The sequence below is a fragment of the Alexandromys fortis genome, unplaced genomic scaffold, assembly GCF_014885135.2.
Source record: "Alexandromys fortis isolate MF-2015 unplaced genomic scaffold, M_Fortis_MF-2015_v1.1 scaffold_29, whole genome shotgun sequence".
NCBI lineage: Eukaryota > Metazoa > Chordata > Mammalia > Rodentia > Cricetidae > Alexandromys > Alexandromys fortis.
This window is the reverse complement of record NW_026067891.1, coordinates 13,677,557-13,693,908: the sequence shown is the minus strand read 5'-3', so window position 1 is coordinate 13,693,908 and position 16,352 is coordinate 13,677,557. Positions and strand designations below refer to the sequence as shown.

The following is a 16,352-nucleotide window of genomic DNA, read 5'->3' as shown; positions in this document are numbered from 1 at the left end:
CTGTAAGTTTCCCAACTGCATCCCCAAACCTAGGTGAGGGCACCATTCTGCCTAGGCTCCCCATGTGGTGGGAACAGCCCTAAGATCAATTATGCCTCCTCTCTGGCTGTACACGTTATAAAATAGTCTATATGTGTAATCATATCACTATAATCTAACTGTTACAAAACCTTGTGGGGTCGGCATTTTAACGGCATCTTCATACAATTCCACCAGGACATCAAGAGCCTAGAAGACGATGAGAAAAGGCAGGTGTGGCATGAGGCTGGCCCATCTGACTGTGACAGTGTCTCGGAAATGCATCCTGAATATTCACTCACTCCACATGAAAATAAGACAAAGTGTCTGAAAGACCCAAGGGACAGCTGCAGAGATTTAGTAACAATAATGCTTTGAGGGTTTATTTCGTTAATTAGAAATAGATGCATATGTGCACACGTGTGTTCATATAGTTGTGTGTATGTCTGTGTATGCACATTTGTTTGTGTATGTGTATATGTGTGTAGGCTTATCTATGTATCTGTATGAGTATATGTATATATGTGTGCACACTTGTCTATGTATTTATCTGTGTATATTTATCTGTATCTGTATGTATATGTGTGTGTGTATACTTGCCTGTGTGTCTGTGTGTTTATACTTAACTGTGAACCTCTGTGTGTGAGACTGTGTGTGTATCTGTATGAATGTGTATAAATATGTGTATATACTTGTCTGTGTGAATGTGCATGTGTGTATACTTGTCTGTGTATCTCTGTGTGTGTAAAAGAGAGAGAGAGAGTGTGTGTGTGTATGTGTGTATACTTGTCTCTGTACGTATCTCTACCTGTAACTCTCTCACTAAGAACTTCATCGGGGATGCTGGTTTCATGGTCCTCAAAGGCCGTGAGGACCTTTGCTAGTATGGCCAGGATCTGCCTACAGATCACCTCTCTGACCGCCTGCAGCTTCACCCTGCAGCCTCATCTTGCCCACAAAAGACAGGAGATGTAGCTTAATTTGTCATGTCCAGTAAAGCCAAAGGGACACGGGTATTTAGTGCTGCCCAGAGTCTAGCCCAGTCAAACTTCCACTCCCTGGTCTCCTGCTGAAATTCCCTTTGCTCTTTAAGCTCACAAAACTGGACCCTGTGCGCTGTGCACTAATCAGGGACAGAAAGCATCTCTCACAGCACCGATTAACACAAACTGCTGAGCCTGCATTCCGGAACTGTTGCACAGAGCAGTACAGTTGTCACAGCCCAGCAGCCTAGCAGTGTTTATTCAACACTGGTGCTGGCCTTCAGGAGCCAGCTGGGACCCTCAGATTCCTTGCCTTCAGTCCTCTTGGGCTCTACAACAGAAAATAAAGCCCAAATTGCTGGGACTCATAGGGAAAGGCTAATTCCCAACACATCTGAACTGGAGATGTCTGTGAGAGATGAGTTAGTGTTTTTCATGATGTACTGTGGCCTTCCCCGAGTATGAATACCTAGGCCCTGGTGTCCTACTAACTGGATAACAGTAAATAGGGAAAGGCATCTTTCAACACACAGTGCACAAGATGCATGTCTTTTCACAAACCTTGAGACAGCCAGAACCCATGAGCAGTCTTCTCAGATACAACAGAAGGGCCTCTGCAAGAAAGTAGCTCTGTCTGGTCAGAAGCTCAGCCTGGAAGTTCTGGTGCATCCCACAAACAGTGGAAATCAGCCTGGCTGTAGCATCACTGTGGGAGTGAACGCCCCAGATGCCTTACTGCATACTGCTTTAAAGAGCCCCAGTGGAAAGAAACTCTAATTTTGTCCCAGCAAATTATCCAGACTCAGACAAGGGCTTCTCAAATGAGATTCTCAAATGTACCTGCGGGGATCCACAGGCTTTTTCCTATGGCTTCTCACCTGGGACTTGCATGAAGAGAGTATATTAGAAACACTATCATCACCTTCAACAGTACCTGGAGACATGGAAAACCATAGGGCTTTGTGCCACGATCACTCTAACTGCAAAGACAAGGATGACACTTGGAGCAGACTGACTGTCACTGATAAGGCACCATCTCAAGCACTGCCCACATATGCTAAAGGCACTTGCTGCCACACCTGCTGACCTGAGTTGGACCGCTGGGACCCACATAGTGGAAGGAGAAAAAGCAACTGCAAGTTGACTTACATTGTGGTACACACACACACTTTTTAAAAGGTAATAATTTTTTTTTTTTTTTTGGTTTTTCGAGACAGGGTTTCTCTGTGGCTTTGGAGCCTGTCCTGGAACTAGCTCTGTAGACCAGGCTGGTCTTGAACTCACAGAGATCCGCCTGCCTCTGCCTCCCAAGTGCTGGGATTAAAGGCGTGCGCCACCATCGCCCCGGCGGTAATAAAAATTGGTCTGAAAAAGCCTGGGTTAAAACCGGTCTCACTGAACATAGCGGACAATGAGGACTACTGAGACCTCAAGAACAATGGCAATGGGTTTTTGATCCTACTGCACGTATTGGCTTTGTGGGAGCCTAGGCAGTTTGGATGCTCACCTTACTAGACCTGGATGGAGGAGGGTGGTCCTTGGACTTCCCACAGGGCAGGGAACCCTGATTGCTCTTTGGGCTGACGAGGGAGGGGGACTTGACTGGGGGAGGGGGAGGGGAAGGGAAGGCGGCGGTGGGGAAGAGACAGAAATCTTCAATAAATAAATAAATAAATAAATAAATAAATAAATAAATAAATAAATAAATAAATAAATAAATTTTTAAGCACAGTCCTGGACAGAGACCATCAAGGACGCTCACTCACACAGGTCTCCCAAAGTGCAGGGTGGAATTTGCATTTCAGCACCACCGACAGCTCCTAGGTACCACCTGCTCCACAAGCTCCAGACACTGCACAGAGCAACTGGCTCCCAACTTCCAAAGAAGCAAAGGAAGCAGAGCTTGGTGTGGTGTCCAGGAGTATTCCCCCCAACAGGTACTCACACAAAGAAGGGCACCAGCTGCACCAGGGTCTCTTTCTTGGGGTTGGTAGCAAACTCAGGCACCATCTGGATGACCTTGTTCATGATGCTGCGTAGGTAACTCTGGAGCTGCTTTCGTCGCTCCTCCACGAACTTGGCGTCCTAGGAAGGCAGGTAGAATGTGCACTCAGTATGGTTGTGTCATCAGCTCAGAGCGGATCTTGTCCAACACGCACCCATCAGGCAACAACTGTCAGAGGCTGTGGAGTACAGCTCAGTGGTGGAGCACTTGTCTCGTGTGTGCATGGTGCTGGGTTCAATCACGGCTGTGCACAACTGGTCTCCACGGCTTTACGTGTGCTATGGGAAAGATGTCTGGATGCTATTTTTATCAAGCATAGGAAAGGCAGGTCCAATACCTGTGTACAGTGTGCTCCCACAAATGAGTGAGCGAATGAATGAATGAATGAATGAATGAATGAATGACTAGGTGTGGCTGTTGTTTCTTGGTGTCACAATATTCCCTCTTTCTGGGCTCAGTGCCGAGAGGAGACGGCTGTGGGGGAGCAGGGACTCGCAGCCTCACAGTCTGCTGGATCACACAGCAACTGAGGAAGCAGCTGCCTAGAGCAGAGCTCACCCTCGCCATCGGACCACAGGAAGGGGCCCTCTCCCCAGGGGCTCAGACTCACTCTGTCCAGTGTGACTGTGTGTTAGATGGTACTGAGGAAGCCTCCTAGTGCCCTGCTCTCCAGCAGAGAACTCCGCATAGGCTGGGGTGAGAGAGCACGAGTGGACAGATGCCTGGTACCAGAAGAGTGACATCTTAAAAGTCCACCCCACATAGAAGAGCGGGCCCTGCAGTAGTGGACATGTGTAGATGCAGATAGTACTGCAGTTTTTCTGAGACTACAGTTTTACAGAGCCCTGTGTGTTCTCTGGAAAGTCTCCTTCAGGAATTGTGTGGGAGGAAGAACCAGAGAGACTCTGCTAACAGGGTTTCCCTGGCCCTATAAAGGCAGCAAGGTTTTCTTGTCCAAAGCCATGCCACAAGTTGCCACAGCACAACTCCAGTCCCGTGGGTTGGATGGTCACTTCCAGCACTGCCCCTGGTCAGTGGCTGAAACCTCCTCAGCCTGGTAGGATCAAGGCAGCAAAGGATCTTCCAGCCCTAGCCGGAGCCACTTGGACTATGCTCACTGGGTCTGGATGCTGGATTCTGCTCCTTGGTGTCCACACTTAACACATCAAGTGATTAGATGTTCATTCCTGACAGGGTTGATGGGAATGGGCCTGGGTTTTAATTTGCATGAGAAACCTCTAAGGCCAGCTTGAAAGGCTCTACAGCAAGAAGATGGGAAAGGTGCTGTCAACCCTGGGGGCAGGGGGTGATGTGGAGGGCTCTGGGCTTGGACAGGGATAATGGGCACTACAGCCACAGGAGGTCAGAGATGGCAAGTGTCCCACGTGGAAGCCAGAGGACACCCCCTGCCAGCAGTCTGGCCTGCCCTTGTGTCACCTGAATAATGAAGGTCTCCTTTCACCGAGGTCCTGCAGGCAGTCATGACTTGGCAGATAGGGTCTCACCTGGAGGAACCCCCTTTCCTAGTACCATTCACACTGAGAGCCAGTACTGAGGAACCCATGCTGTTTTGATTACAGAAAATCAAACTGAGCAGCAACCATTGTCTAATAGAGAGAGAGAGAGAGAGAGAGAGAGAGAGAGAGAGAGAGAGAGAGAGAGAGAGAGAGAGAGTAAAAACCTTGGGTGTCCACCTTATTTCTGAGACAGAATTTCTTACCTAGAGCTCTCTGACTAGGCTGGCTAGCTGACCAGTGCACCCCAGGGATCCTCCTGTCTCTCTCTCTCTGCCTCCCCAGTGACGGGATTACAAACATGCGTCATCATGCCCGGTTTTTCTGTTTGTCTGTTGTTGTTTTAAGGCTAAGGTATTTTTCCTTTTACTTGGTGTTTTCATTGAATTCAGACCTCAAGCTTGCATGATAAACACTTTCCAGAATGCACTACCTCCCCAGGGAGCAAGAGCACCCCTCGAGTCTTCCTTGTATCCCATGCTCCCCATGAGCTGCATCCTTAGGACACAACCAAGGCTGGTGACAAGAATGATGGGAAGAACCAGCCCCAGGTCCTAAACTAAATGGCAGCTTAGCAGAGAAAGGGGTCTTAAAGGTGCAATTTCAGACCCTCAACTCAACACAACCTCCAACCTGCAGAGGCAAACTCTCCTAACCTTCTCTCTCTGACAGTCACCTGTATTCACTTCGCAGAAATCCCACTTCCTCCTTGGCTTAAGCAGAAGCCATGGTATATACACAGAGGGATGCCTATCAGCTCAGTACCAAGGCAGTCTGCCTGGCTTTTGACCTTGAGCCCTGAACTGCTCCCAACAGTTTTTGCTTTGGTCCTCAGCCTGAATCTCCATACTCCACGGGGACACAGGCAAAGGAGAGACTGCTCACAAGCAACGTGGGAAGGCCATGCCATTCCTCTCTGTAAACAGTGGTGGGTTTACTTTATTATGAACAATGGCAAGTTCTCAATAGCTCCTCATCAGTTGTTTCGTCATTCCGGCCTTTTCATTAGATGAGCTGTGACACTACAGGACTGAAGCCAGGGCCGCACGCACACTAGGAAAGGGTTCCGAGCTGCACCCTGGCCCATATTAACACAGCTGTAGCTGGCTGTGGTGGTGCACTCCTGTTATCCCAGCACCTGGGACGTGGAAGCAGAAGGATCGGGAGTTCAAGGCTAGCCTTGGTTATGCAGCAAGTTTGAGGAATGCCTGTGCTACATGAGACTCTATGTCAAAAACAGGACAATAAAATAAGGAATAAACAATTATAGCCACTTGATACTTCATTCTTAAATACTTAATTTAACAAATAATTCTAGAAAATTAGGACATGTTCCTATTTAACCAAACACCATGACTACTGTCAACAAAGAGGATAGCGTGTCTGCAGTGCTGAGGTCCACATTTCAAGAGCTGCTTCTGGAGCTTTCCTTGCTGTCTGACTTTGTCTTGACACAGGTTCACATTTGTATTCCAGGCTGGCCTTAAACTTGTGATCCTGCTGCCAGGGTTGCAGGTGTGCACCAGCATGCCTGGCTGCTCTTGCAATGTAAGATGCCAAGGCTAGATGTCAGCCAGAGGCTGAAGGGGGCAGTGTGGACAGTGGTGTCAGACCTCATGTAGAAGTCAGTCTCCACCATTCTTACCACAGGACAAGGCTGGACCCACAGGCATGTTTTACATGGACTGAGCAGTGTTTGAAAAGACTAAAGCAGGTGATTTCTTTAAACAAAAGCAGATCCTTAACTTCCCTTTCATCCCAGCAGCCCTGTGTTCTTGTCTTACTCACTCACCTGCCATCATTGGTGTTCTCCCTCCACCCCAATCACATAGGTCTAGTTCAGCCTTCATCACAAAATGCTCACACAGTGTCCAAGGATAACATGAGCCTTGAAAAAGCATGCTGGTTGAAATAACAAATACATGTAGGAAGGGCAGACTGGTGGCCAGAGAAAGCTGCAAGGAGGCCACAGGCCACAAGAGAATACACAGATCCCAAAAACGGTGGGTGGTGAAGGCCAGGCTGACCTAGAAACAAGCCCTTGGTTCTAAGGGCTTCTGGACAGGGGAGCATAGGACAAAAGACCAGTATGTCAGTGAGCTGGTCCTTCAGAGCCTGTGTGTCATCCAAGGTACCTGGGGTGGTATCACAGGCACACGTCACTTCTTAAAGGTCCAAGAAATTGGGGAACTCTGACTGGGCTCCTGGGGTGGCAGCCAACTTGCAGATTAGAAGGGATGGGGCTGGATGTAAGTCTGGCATATAACCTGCCAGGCACCTCTGGGGACCACGTCTTTGTCTGGACACCATTGTCAACTGTGGGCAGAGAAAGCCAGGGTGCACACCGCAGTTTTGATGGGAGCATCCATCCCTGCAGAAGAGGTCCATTAGGCACAGCTCTTAATGAGGGTGGATGCTGTAAGATGAAGCTTGAATACATGCTTGGGGTCCCCCCCATTTCAAGGTGGCTCTGACAGGGATCTTCGCTATAGGGAAAGCTCCACCCTCCAGCAGTACCTTCCCCAAGGGCAGAAGTCGCTGCACTCCCTGGCTCCCTTATGCTCTTATCAAGCACAGCATGGCACCTTCTGAGAGCAGCAGACAGGCCAGTCCCTGCTGAGAGGCAGCAGCTTCACAAGTGGTAGATCCAAAACAGGCCACTGGCTAGAGAATGTCAGAGCCTTGAGAGAGCCTCCCTGAATGGTCTTCCTGTGCCCATTCTGGTCCCCACCGTGGCACTAGCTCACTTAGCCATCTCTGCCTCCTGGCCTCACTTTATTAGACCAGCACCACAGGCAGGTTATGGCCAACACAAGGTGAAAGGACTGAGGCTTCATGAGAAGGGGGCTGGATCCTGGGGAGAAGGCCCATTACTCCAGGTGGTGCCCCAAGGCTCCCATGCTATCTACCACACCTATAGTTCACATCTAGAGAGCATGGTGCTAGCATTTGAGACCAGATACGGAAGGCTACAACACTCACTCCCAATCTCCTGAAATGTGTGCAAACATATTTACTTAAAGGAGAATGAAAATCAACACTGCTAAAGACAGCAAGCTGAGCACAGGCTCAGCGGGGATTTGACAAAATTCTTTCCACAGCTGAGCACGCCCATCTTACAGGGAGGACACAGAGGTGCTGAGACACAACAAGATCACACCGTCCATGGTCTTCATGGAGCTGGAATTTGAACCAGGTCCCCTGACACTCCTAAAGAGAGGTCAAGGGATGTACTGAAGACCTACAGCCAGCTGCCCCATAACCTGCAATATGGCTTCTCTCATCACACACATGGAAACTGATGAGTAGGCTGGGAGCATCCTGGTCAGGTTCTGACAGTCCCTGGGTAAATGCTGCCTGGGACAGCAGGAAAAAGGGCATGTTTGAGAGGACACCATAGTCCCCAAAAGCTGAGCTTAATAGCAAACACCATCTGCCTGACTTCTACAGCCACCATGCTGCCCTGCCTTTGCACACACCAGAGTAGACCTGCGGCTCTGCCAAGAACAGAAATAAGAGACCATCTGACCCTGTGGTTCATACAGGGTGAACCACATACCACAGTTCAAACAGTCTCACCTTGGCTGGGCTGTGGTTGAGGAAGGGGATCACAGAGGTCCTGGAAATTTGCTCAGGGCAAGTTGGATATGGTATGGTAGCCTGTCTGTCTGCAGGCCAGTGTGAAACATCTCTTCTACCCCCCACCTTCAGTAGTTGTCACAGGTTGGGTCCTTGGAGGGGCACAACGACTGAGCCACAGGAAAACATGACTAAAGAGAAAACCGTGGTTGCTGGGGACCAGAGCGAATAGCCTTAAGCCTGCTTTCTTTTCATCTCTGGAGATGCCCCTCTATTCCTGCTGAACCTAAGAGACCAGGAGACCTCTTCAAGACAGGAGGAGAGGTGATAAAAAGCAAGCACAGTAGCTCTTTGGTCCCGAAAAGCTTTGGCATCACTGCAGATGTACACTGGTGGTTGGAACAAGAATGTCCCCATAGGTTCATAGATTTGAATGCTTAGGGAATGGCACTATTGGAAAGGATTAGGAGGTGTGGTCTTGGAGGAAGTATGTCACTGGGGTGGGCTTTGAGGTTTCAGAAGCTCAAGCTAGGCCCAGCGACTCTCTATTCCTGCTGCCTGTGGATCAGGAGAGAACTCTCAGCTCCTTCTCCGGCACCACGTCTGCTTGCATGTAGCCATGCTTCCTGCCATTCTTTTCCTTCCCCACTATGACACTGCTGGTGTGGCAATATAGCCCTGTACACAGTTCTCACTTCCTATGTACAGCTGTGCTGTCAGAGGCAGACACGCCCCCTCCTGGAATGGGTGGCCACACGTCAGGCCCAGTTGCTGGAGCATCCGTAATCTTGTCCATGGTGATCACCCCAATTATGGGCCCCTGAACAGAGATAGCATGAGGCTCAAACTCTGAAACATTAGAAGAAATTCTAGCCTTCAATGAGTGGGGATCCTGTGTTTGTGGTGAGAAGACTTTTACCTTATTAAGTTGACAATGACAATCTTATCTCACATCCATTTGCAGATTCTGTATAATACCTATTCAAAATCCAGTTGCTTCCTCCATCCCAAAAGTGACCCTAAAACTCATACATATATATACACACACTTAAGGGACCCAGAGTGGCCAAACTAATCTTAGAAATGATTGGGTGAGAGGACTCATATCCCAATTCCAGAACTTACTGCACAGCCACAGTGTCAAGATAGCAGGGAGACAGCAGAGGAATAAATATCTAGATCCGTAAAAAGAACGCAATGGAGGAGAGTAGTCTTACAGCAAAGGCGCTCGCTCAGCCCTAACACCCACAAGTGACTCGCACATTTCTTTGTCATTGCATGGACAGAGGTTGCCTCAAATGAATAGCAAAACTGACTCACAGAGCTGAAACTTAGAAACTGTTTAAAAATAAAAACTTCAGGAGTAGGTTTTTTTAACCCTGTTAGGCAAAGCTTCCTCATACATGACATTAAAGAGGAATTCATCAATAGCACAACTGTCTTCTACAAAGGACGTCATCAAGAGAGTGAAAGGTAACACAGGATGAGGAGAAGATATCTGTAAATGACGCACACGCCAGGCTCTGTGTCTGAGGTAAGCAAACCGCTACCACAGCCAAACACTGTAAAAGGGCAAATGAGTCAACAGACATTTCTTCAAAGACATGCAAACAGTCAAGAAGCACAAGAGATGGTGCTGAGTGTCAGTGTCTACGGAGGCACAGATGACACAAGGAGGCAGGGCTCCAGGTTCTCCAGAGTGAGCAATCAGCAATATTAGGTGCTGGCGGGAGTATGGAGAGATTATACACACACGTCAACAAATACACTCATACGTTACAGGCTTAGAGAATGAAGCAGCCAGCTTGGAAAACAGACTGCTCTTCAAAATGCTAAACACTCTGTTAACACATGCAACAGCCCAAATGCTTGGGCTCCTTCCAAATTAGCATGTTAAAACCTCACCCTCAACAAGCACTGAGCATGCATGCCTGTAATCCTAAAACACGGAGGCAGATGGACAGGAGATGGGAAGATCCTGAATTAAATGGAAACGCAAAGGCCTGACCCTGGAGGCAGTGTTAGGTGAAGCACTTGGAAGATGACTCAACTGTACAGGTGGAGCCCTTCTGAATGGTTAATGGGATCAGTATTCTTGTCAAAGAAACCGGGGAAGCCAGCTGGCCCACTGCTGCAGCTAGGAGAAGCCATTACCCGAGACTGACACTACTGCTGACTTGATCTTGAACTTCTCACCTCTGGAAGTGAGAGAAGGTAGTTTCTTTTGGCTCTAAGTCATCGGTCTACGGTACTTTGATAGAGTGGCCTGAACAGACCAAGACACCATGTGACCCAGCAATTCTACTCCTAGATGGAAAGGAATTAAGGGAATGAAATGGGAGAAGTAACTCGTGTATCCATCAACTGATGTATGGTCAGACAAAATGTGGTATATCCATACAATGGAATAGTACTTGACAATAAAAATAAAATGCTGCCGCCTACTACAACACAGATGAATATTGAAAACAGTCCTGTGCGTCACGAATGCCACAGCCAATAACTTATAAGAAACTTTTAGAGTGGCATGCCGGTACTGGCAAGAAAGGGTGGCAGTGGTTTCTGGGGTGGGGGGAGATGAGGTATGACTCTAAAAGATGCATTTCCTTCTGGGATGATGAGAATTTTCTAAAAAGGGCCACAGTGATGACTGCACAGTGTAAACACACTGAGAACCCTGGTGAGCTATAGCCATAGCCATTTAACAGGTGGGCTGGGAGGTGGCTGTCAGTCAAATGCTTGCTGTGGAAGCATGAGGGTCTGAGTTGGAGCTGCGAAGGGATTCCTGGGGCTCACTGGCCAAGTCAGCCTAGCCTACTTGGAGAGTTCCAGATCAGTGACTGTAGAATTAGGAGCGGCGGGGCTGCGTCCCTGGCACCTGGCCACCCGCATGTCTAGGTTATGCCCCGAAATAATTACATGGAAACTGTATTTTTTTAAACACTGCCTGGCCTGTTATCTGTAGCCTCTTATTGGCTAGCTCTTACATATTGTTCTAACCCATTTCTAATATTCTGTGTAGCCCACAAGGTGGCTTACCAGAGAAGATCTTAACCTGCGTCTGTCTGGAGTGGGAGAACCATGGCGACTCCTCACTCAGCTTCATTCTCCCAGCATTCTCTTCTGTTTACTCCACCCACCTATGTTCTAACCAATAAAATGGGCCAAGGCAGTTTCTTTATTATAATTAACCAATGTCCTTCCTCCATCAAGTGACAGCTCCTGAGGAAGGTTGACCCCTAGCTCCCATGTGTGTGCACCCCCTCCACCCCCACACAACAAAAGAAAAAACCCACCAGGATACGGCACATGAGCATGGCAGACCACAGTAGAGTTTACTCCTTTTCCTTCTGGGAATGAGGTGAGCAGACAGAAAGGAGGAGTGATCAGAGATGAAGGTTTGCAGGAGCTCTGGAGCCAGCCGTGCCTACAGCCTGGTCTCCACCTGCTACACCACATTCTGAGCTTATGCTTCGCCAATCTGGGGGCTGTCTGCTCAGCTCCTCACTGCAATTTGCATCCTCTGAGGCAGGTCACAGGACACCCCCTTACCTGCATCGCCCTCCATGGAACCTACCCCAGGCTCAGAGTCTCCCAGTGTTCCACAATGAAGTCAAAGTCTCTCTCCCACCTGGTGGTGCCTGGGCACTGTTCTGTAACTCAGTTTAAAAATAAACACAGCCAGGTTATTTCCTACCTGGCCCCTCCTACCCTATTTATCTAGCACCTGCTTCACAAAAAGGAATTCAGGAGGCCTTGCTGCAGGAAGTGTGTGGCTCAGAGCAGACTCTCTGCCTGCTGCCTGTGGGTTAAGATGTAAAGCTCTTAGCTCTTTCTACAGAATTATGTCTACTGCATGCCACCATGCTCCCCATCATGATGAAAATTGACTAAACTTCAATTAAATGCTTTTATAACAGTTGCCTTGGTTATGATGTCTCTTCACAGCAATAGAGCACTGGCTAAGTGGTGTGTGTGTGTGTGTGTGTGTGTGTGTGTGTGTGTGTGTGTTTCTGGCGGTACTCACAGCCACCTGGGTCACCCTTTCAATATAGCTCAGACACTGCTCTTAGCCACTTTACGTCATCCAGAAATAAATAAAGACCATCTGTGTGAGCACTATGTGCAAATATGCCTCTCCAGCCTTTGGAGGCATGGCACTTATGCAGTGGGTTTCCTGTTGTACACAGGCTGGGCTGACACAGTAGCTTCTCAAGGAAGAGGTGGCGGGTAACAGGGAAAAGGACCATGGTTTGGGCAGGATTTATTCATGAACATGACTTAACTGATCCTCGTTACCATGGCTGGACCTGGCATGGCACAGGATCCCAGCATGAATCTACCATGAAAGCAACTGCCTTCTGCTTCAGATGTTTCACTGATAGAAAGCAAGCCATAAAGGAAGGTCATGTTTGCCCAAGAAGGATCATACTTGGCAAGAAAATCAGGCAGAGCAAGAAAACACAGGACAACAAGCAGGAGTCAGGGAGTACCCAAGAAAGAGACTGCCCTGATCTCCTCAATCCAGTGGTTCCTGAAGTCAGACTTTTCCCCAAGTCAATACATTCTGGTTAAGTTGCCTCAGGCTGCACAGTGAGATTCTGTCCCTAAATAACAAACAAACAAAACTTAGATGGAAAAAGAAATTGTTCCTTCTAAGAAGCCTGCCCTGAACCTCCACGGTGACAAAAGTCAAAAGCTGTCACAACAGGGCACAGTCTGTGAAAACAGCAGGCCAGACAGACTCATGACTGGAAGGACCCAGGGTACTGGACGTTGACGTGAGTTCTAGAGGACGTCCTGCTTAGTTACTGAGGAGTCCTGTTCCCCCAGTTGCCACTATGAGTTTACATAACATCCTTGTCACTGCCCTCACTGTGAGACACAAACCAGGTCTCTGAAGAATGTGGCCTTGGGATCACCAGCTGACAACTTCTGTGCAGGGGTTCTGTCCACAGCACTGTTCTAGACCTCACATGGAGACCAACATCACCAGTGTGGACCTGACTTTCCTGAAGAACCCAACTTCACCAGGCTGTCCCTGCATTCTAAGTTCCTTTCAGCCTTTAAGGACTCTTGCTAGCTACTCTGGTATGCCCTGCTAGGTCTTCTGCAAGCCAACCCCATCCTCGGTCTGCGGTCACTGCGTCCTCTGCCTGCAGTTACCCCGTCCTCTGCCTGTGGTCACCCCGTCCTCCGCCTGTAGTCACCCCATCCCCATCCTCCACCCACGGTCACCCCATCCTCTGACCATCCTCCGCCTGCAGTCACCCCGTCCTCTGACTGTCCTCCGTCCGTGGTCACCCCGTCCTCTGCCCAACAGTCACCCCAACCTCCACCAGCAGTCACCCCATCCTCCACCCACGGTCACCCAGTCCTCCACCTGCGGTCACCCGGTCCTCCACCTGCAGTCACCTGGTCCTCCACCTGCGGTCACCCCGTCCTCCTCCTGCGGTCGCGTCCTTGGCCTGCGGTCACCATGCCCTCTGCCTGCGGTCACCCCTGCTGAAGTTCCTGTGTCTCTCCTGGGAGACAAGTACCCTCGTGTTTAGAAACAAACCACTAAATGTGAACACATACTAAAGCTACTAAGAGAAAAAGGAGTGAAAAAAGCTAAACTCAAGGGGGTGACTTCTCTAAGTAGGGAGGACTCAAGCTGAACCTTGACAGAGAAGTGGGAGGAGTGGAGCAAATGCCTGAGGCAAGATGGACACTGAGGGCTCAAGTGTAAAGTGGGGATGGGTGTTATCCTGTGGGGGTGGCCACGAGGAGGCTGATGAGACTAAATGAGTGTGCACATGAACACAGCCTATGCTTTGTGAGGAATGCCTGTGCGCAGTTCACGATCAGGACAGCCCTGCTGATGTGAATAGGGTTCTGCTCATCTCCTGCTCTGGGAAGAAGGCTGCCTGGCTCACGGGGAGAGCACTAGGGAGATCAAAGGCTCCTTTGTGACTCAAAAGAGTTCCATTTTCAGGAGCTTATGAGGATCAGGCACTTGGCTCAAAAAAGCTTCAAAACTCATTATAAAGAAAGAACTGCACCTTCACTCAGAAGGCAGAAGCCCCAGGAAACTAAATGATGAGAATGTTCTGGGGGCTGAATTAATGCTCCTGTGACCCAGTCGAGAGAAACAGCTCTCCAGAAAAAGCCCCGGCTACGCAAGATGCAGCGTGTCTACAGCCATTCCAGGAGAGGACTGGAAGGGTGGTGTGCTGGTTATTATTCTTGGTTGCAAAACTTGACGATAGCCAGAATTAACAAAAACTCAAACGGTTGGGCACATCTGTGAGTGACTTTTTTTCCTTAATTAAATCATTTGAAGTGGGAAGACCCAATTCTAATCTGGATCTGAAGGTAGAAAGACACACCTGGCAGCAGTCTATATGACAGCAGACTTAACCTGTGGGCCAGGACCTTCAGAAAACACATATTCCGGATGGTCTTAGGAACCCCCAACCATAAATCTATTTTCACTGCTACTTAATAACTATAGTTTAGCTACTAAGTAGCGTCTCAGTTCCTAAGAGTTTTGGAAACATGTGTTTTCCAATGGTTACAACCCTCAGGCAGAGAACCACTGCTATGTGGAAGACGGAAGGTTTTGCTCTCTGTCTTCTTGCCCTCACTCTTGCTGACCACGTCCACTCCTTCACTGGCATGAGACCAACTTCCTCAGGATCCCGCATGTACTAAGGCCCAGCTCAGATTTAGCCTCATAAACTGGACACTGGTAGGCAGCCATTATTCATTTGGTACATTCTGCTCCTCTCGAGAGATCTGACTAATGCAGGTAGGTATTCCCTTAAATAATGTTCACTGAAGACCATGGTTTTGGAATTATGGACAGCAATGCCTCACGAGTATACAAGGACCCGAGTCAACCCCAGGACAGGGCAGCATGTATGCATAACCCTAGGGGTACAAACAAGCAGATCCTTGGGCCCTCACTGGCCAGTTAGTCCACCTGATTGATGAGAACCAGTCAGTGAGGGACCCTTCTCAAAAGACCGAGGCGGGCAATAACCGAGCAGTGATGCCCAAGTTGACCTCGTGTCCATGGGCTTGCACATACATGCATACACAAAGAACACAAATATAGCTTCTACTTGTATGAGACATATGCAAGCCTCCAGGGATGCACAGGCTCCTGAGGAATCACTGTTCCCTCCGAGAAGCGGGGCTCCTCAAGTAGGCTGACTGACTGGCAGGCAGAGAAGCAGGCATGACAACATTAAGGAGCATGCAGGACGTGGGGGTGAACACAGAGAGTCTAAGCTGCCACCTGCATGAGGAGACAAGACAGAGCTTACTAGAGCACCGTGGAGACAAAGGGTGACACCTGCAAGACACAAGTCCCAGCTCCAGGCGAAAAGCCTTGTCAGCAGGAAAATGATCATGGGCTAATGGGTTTACAAAGAAAAGGACGTTTGAACAGTTAATGTCACCCAATCATCGGGTATCTGGGGAGGATGGATCCAAAACTGGACTAAGATACCATCCTAGACCCAGTGTTGGCAAAAGAAACAAAACAGGCACTGTAGAGAGGGCAGGATCCACCCCTACCCACTGGAGGTGAACAAGTGAAGCTACCGTGGGGATCAGCTTGGCACCAGTCCAACATGGGAGTGAAGACATGAATGTCTCAGCAGCCAGCAGCCTCATGCCTTGGCCTACCTAGGGAAACTGAGTCTCAAGTAGATATGAGGTGGTGGGCAGCACAGAAGGCCCCTGCTGCAGTAATCAAGCACGCATGGTGATGCATACCTATAATCCCAGAAATCAGGAGGCCGAGACAAGGATGTGGGTTCAAGGGCAGCGTGGACTACAACATAGTGAGGCACATCTCAAAAGGGGGGGCGTTATTTAAATGACTAAATCGAAATCCTGTAAAACCACTGAAGAATACAAGCTGGGAAAGGATACATATAGAAATGACATCAGTTACGCAGAGTCATAAAAAAAAAAAAACTTTTATAGTCCCACCACAAAAGCACAAAGGCATGGACCAATGCTGCTCCCCTCTGGGATGGGGGCTGCAGTGAGAACTCAGCTGTATTTATGATGTTTAATTTCTAAACATTAACATTCATTCCATCTGGATGGTGATATGTGCTTATTATTCTGTGTACTCTGGGGACTCTCAGAAAATTTTGCAGTATTTCTTTTAGGAGCATAGAAGGCGCTAGGCAAAATGTGCATGGCTATTGATGTAGGCTGTGGGACGATGGGCAGATTTTTTTACCCTATGAG

General features: G+C 48.7%; 1 protein-coding gene across 3 annotated transcripts in view; it reads right to left on the bottom strand.

The window, feature by feature from the left end:
• LOC126497976 (sorting nexin-29) overlaps positions 1–16,352 on the bottom strand; it is a 356,924-nt gene that overhangs the window by 30,575 nt on the left and 309,997 nt on the right. For 2 of the 3 annotated variants that reach the window (XM_050136295.1, XM_050136287.1), the window contains exon 14: positions 2,947–3,086. In XM_050136295.1, coding sequence (XP_049992252.1) covers positions 2,947–3,086 — 140 coding nt within the window. Of the gene's footprint in view, positions 1–2,350; positions 2,604–2,946; positions 3,087–16,352 lie in introns of those variants that run through there. The other variant, XM_050136280.1, reaches the window with a different exon arrangement.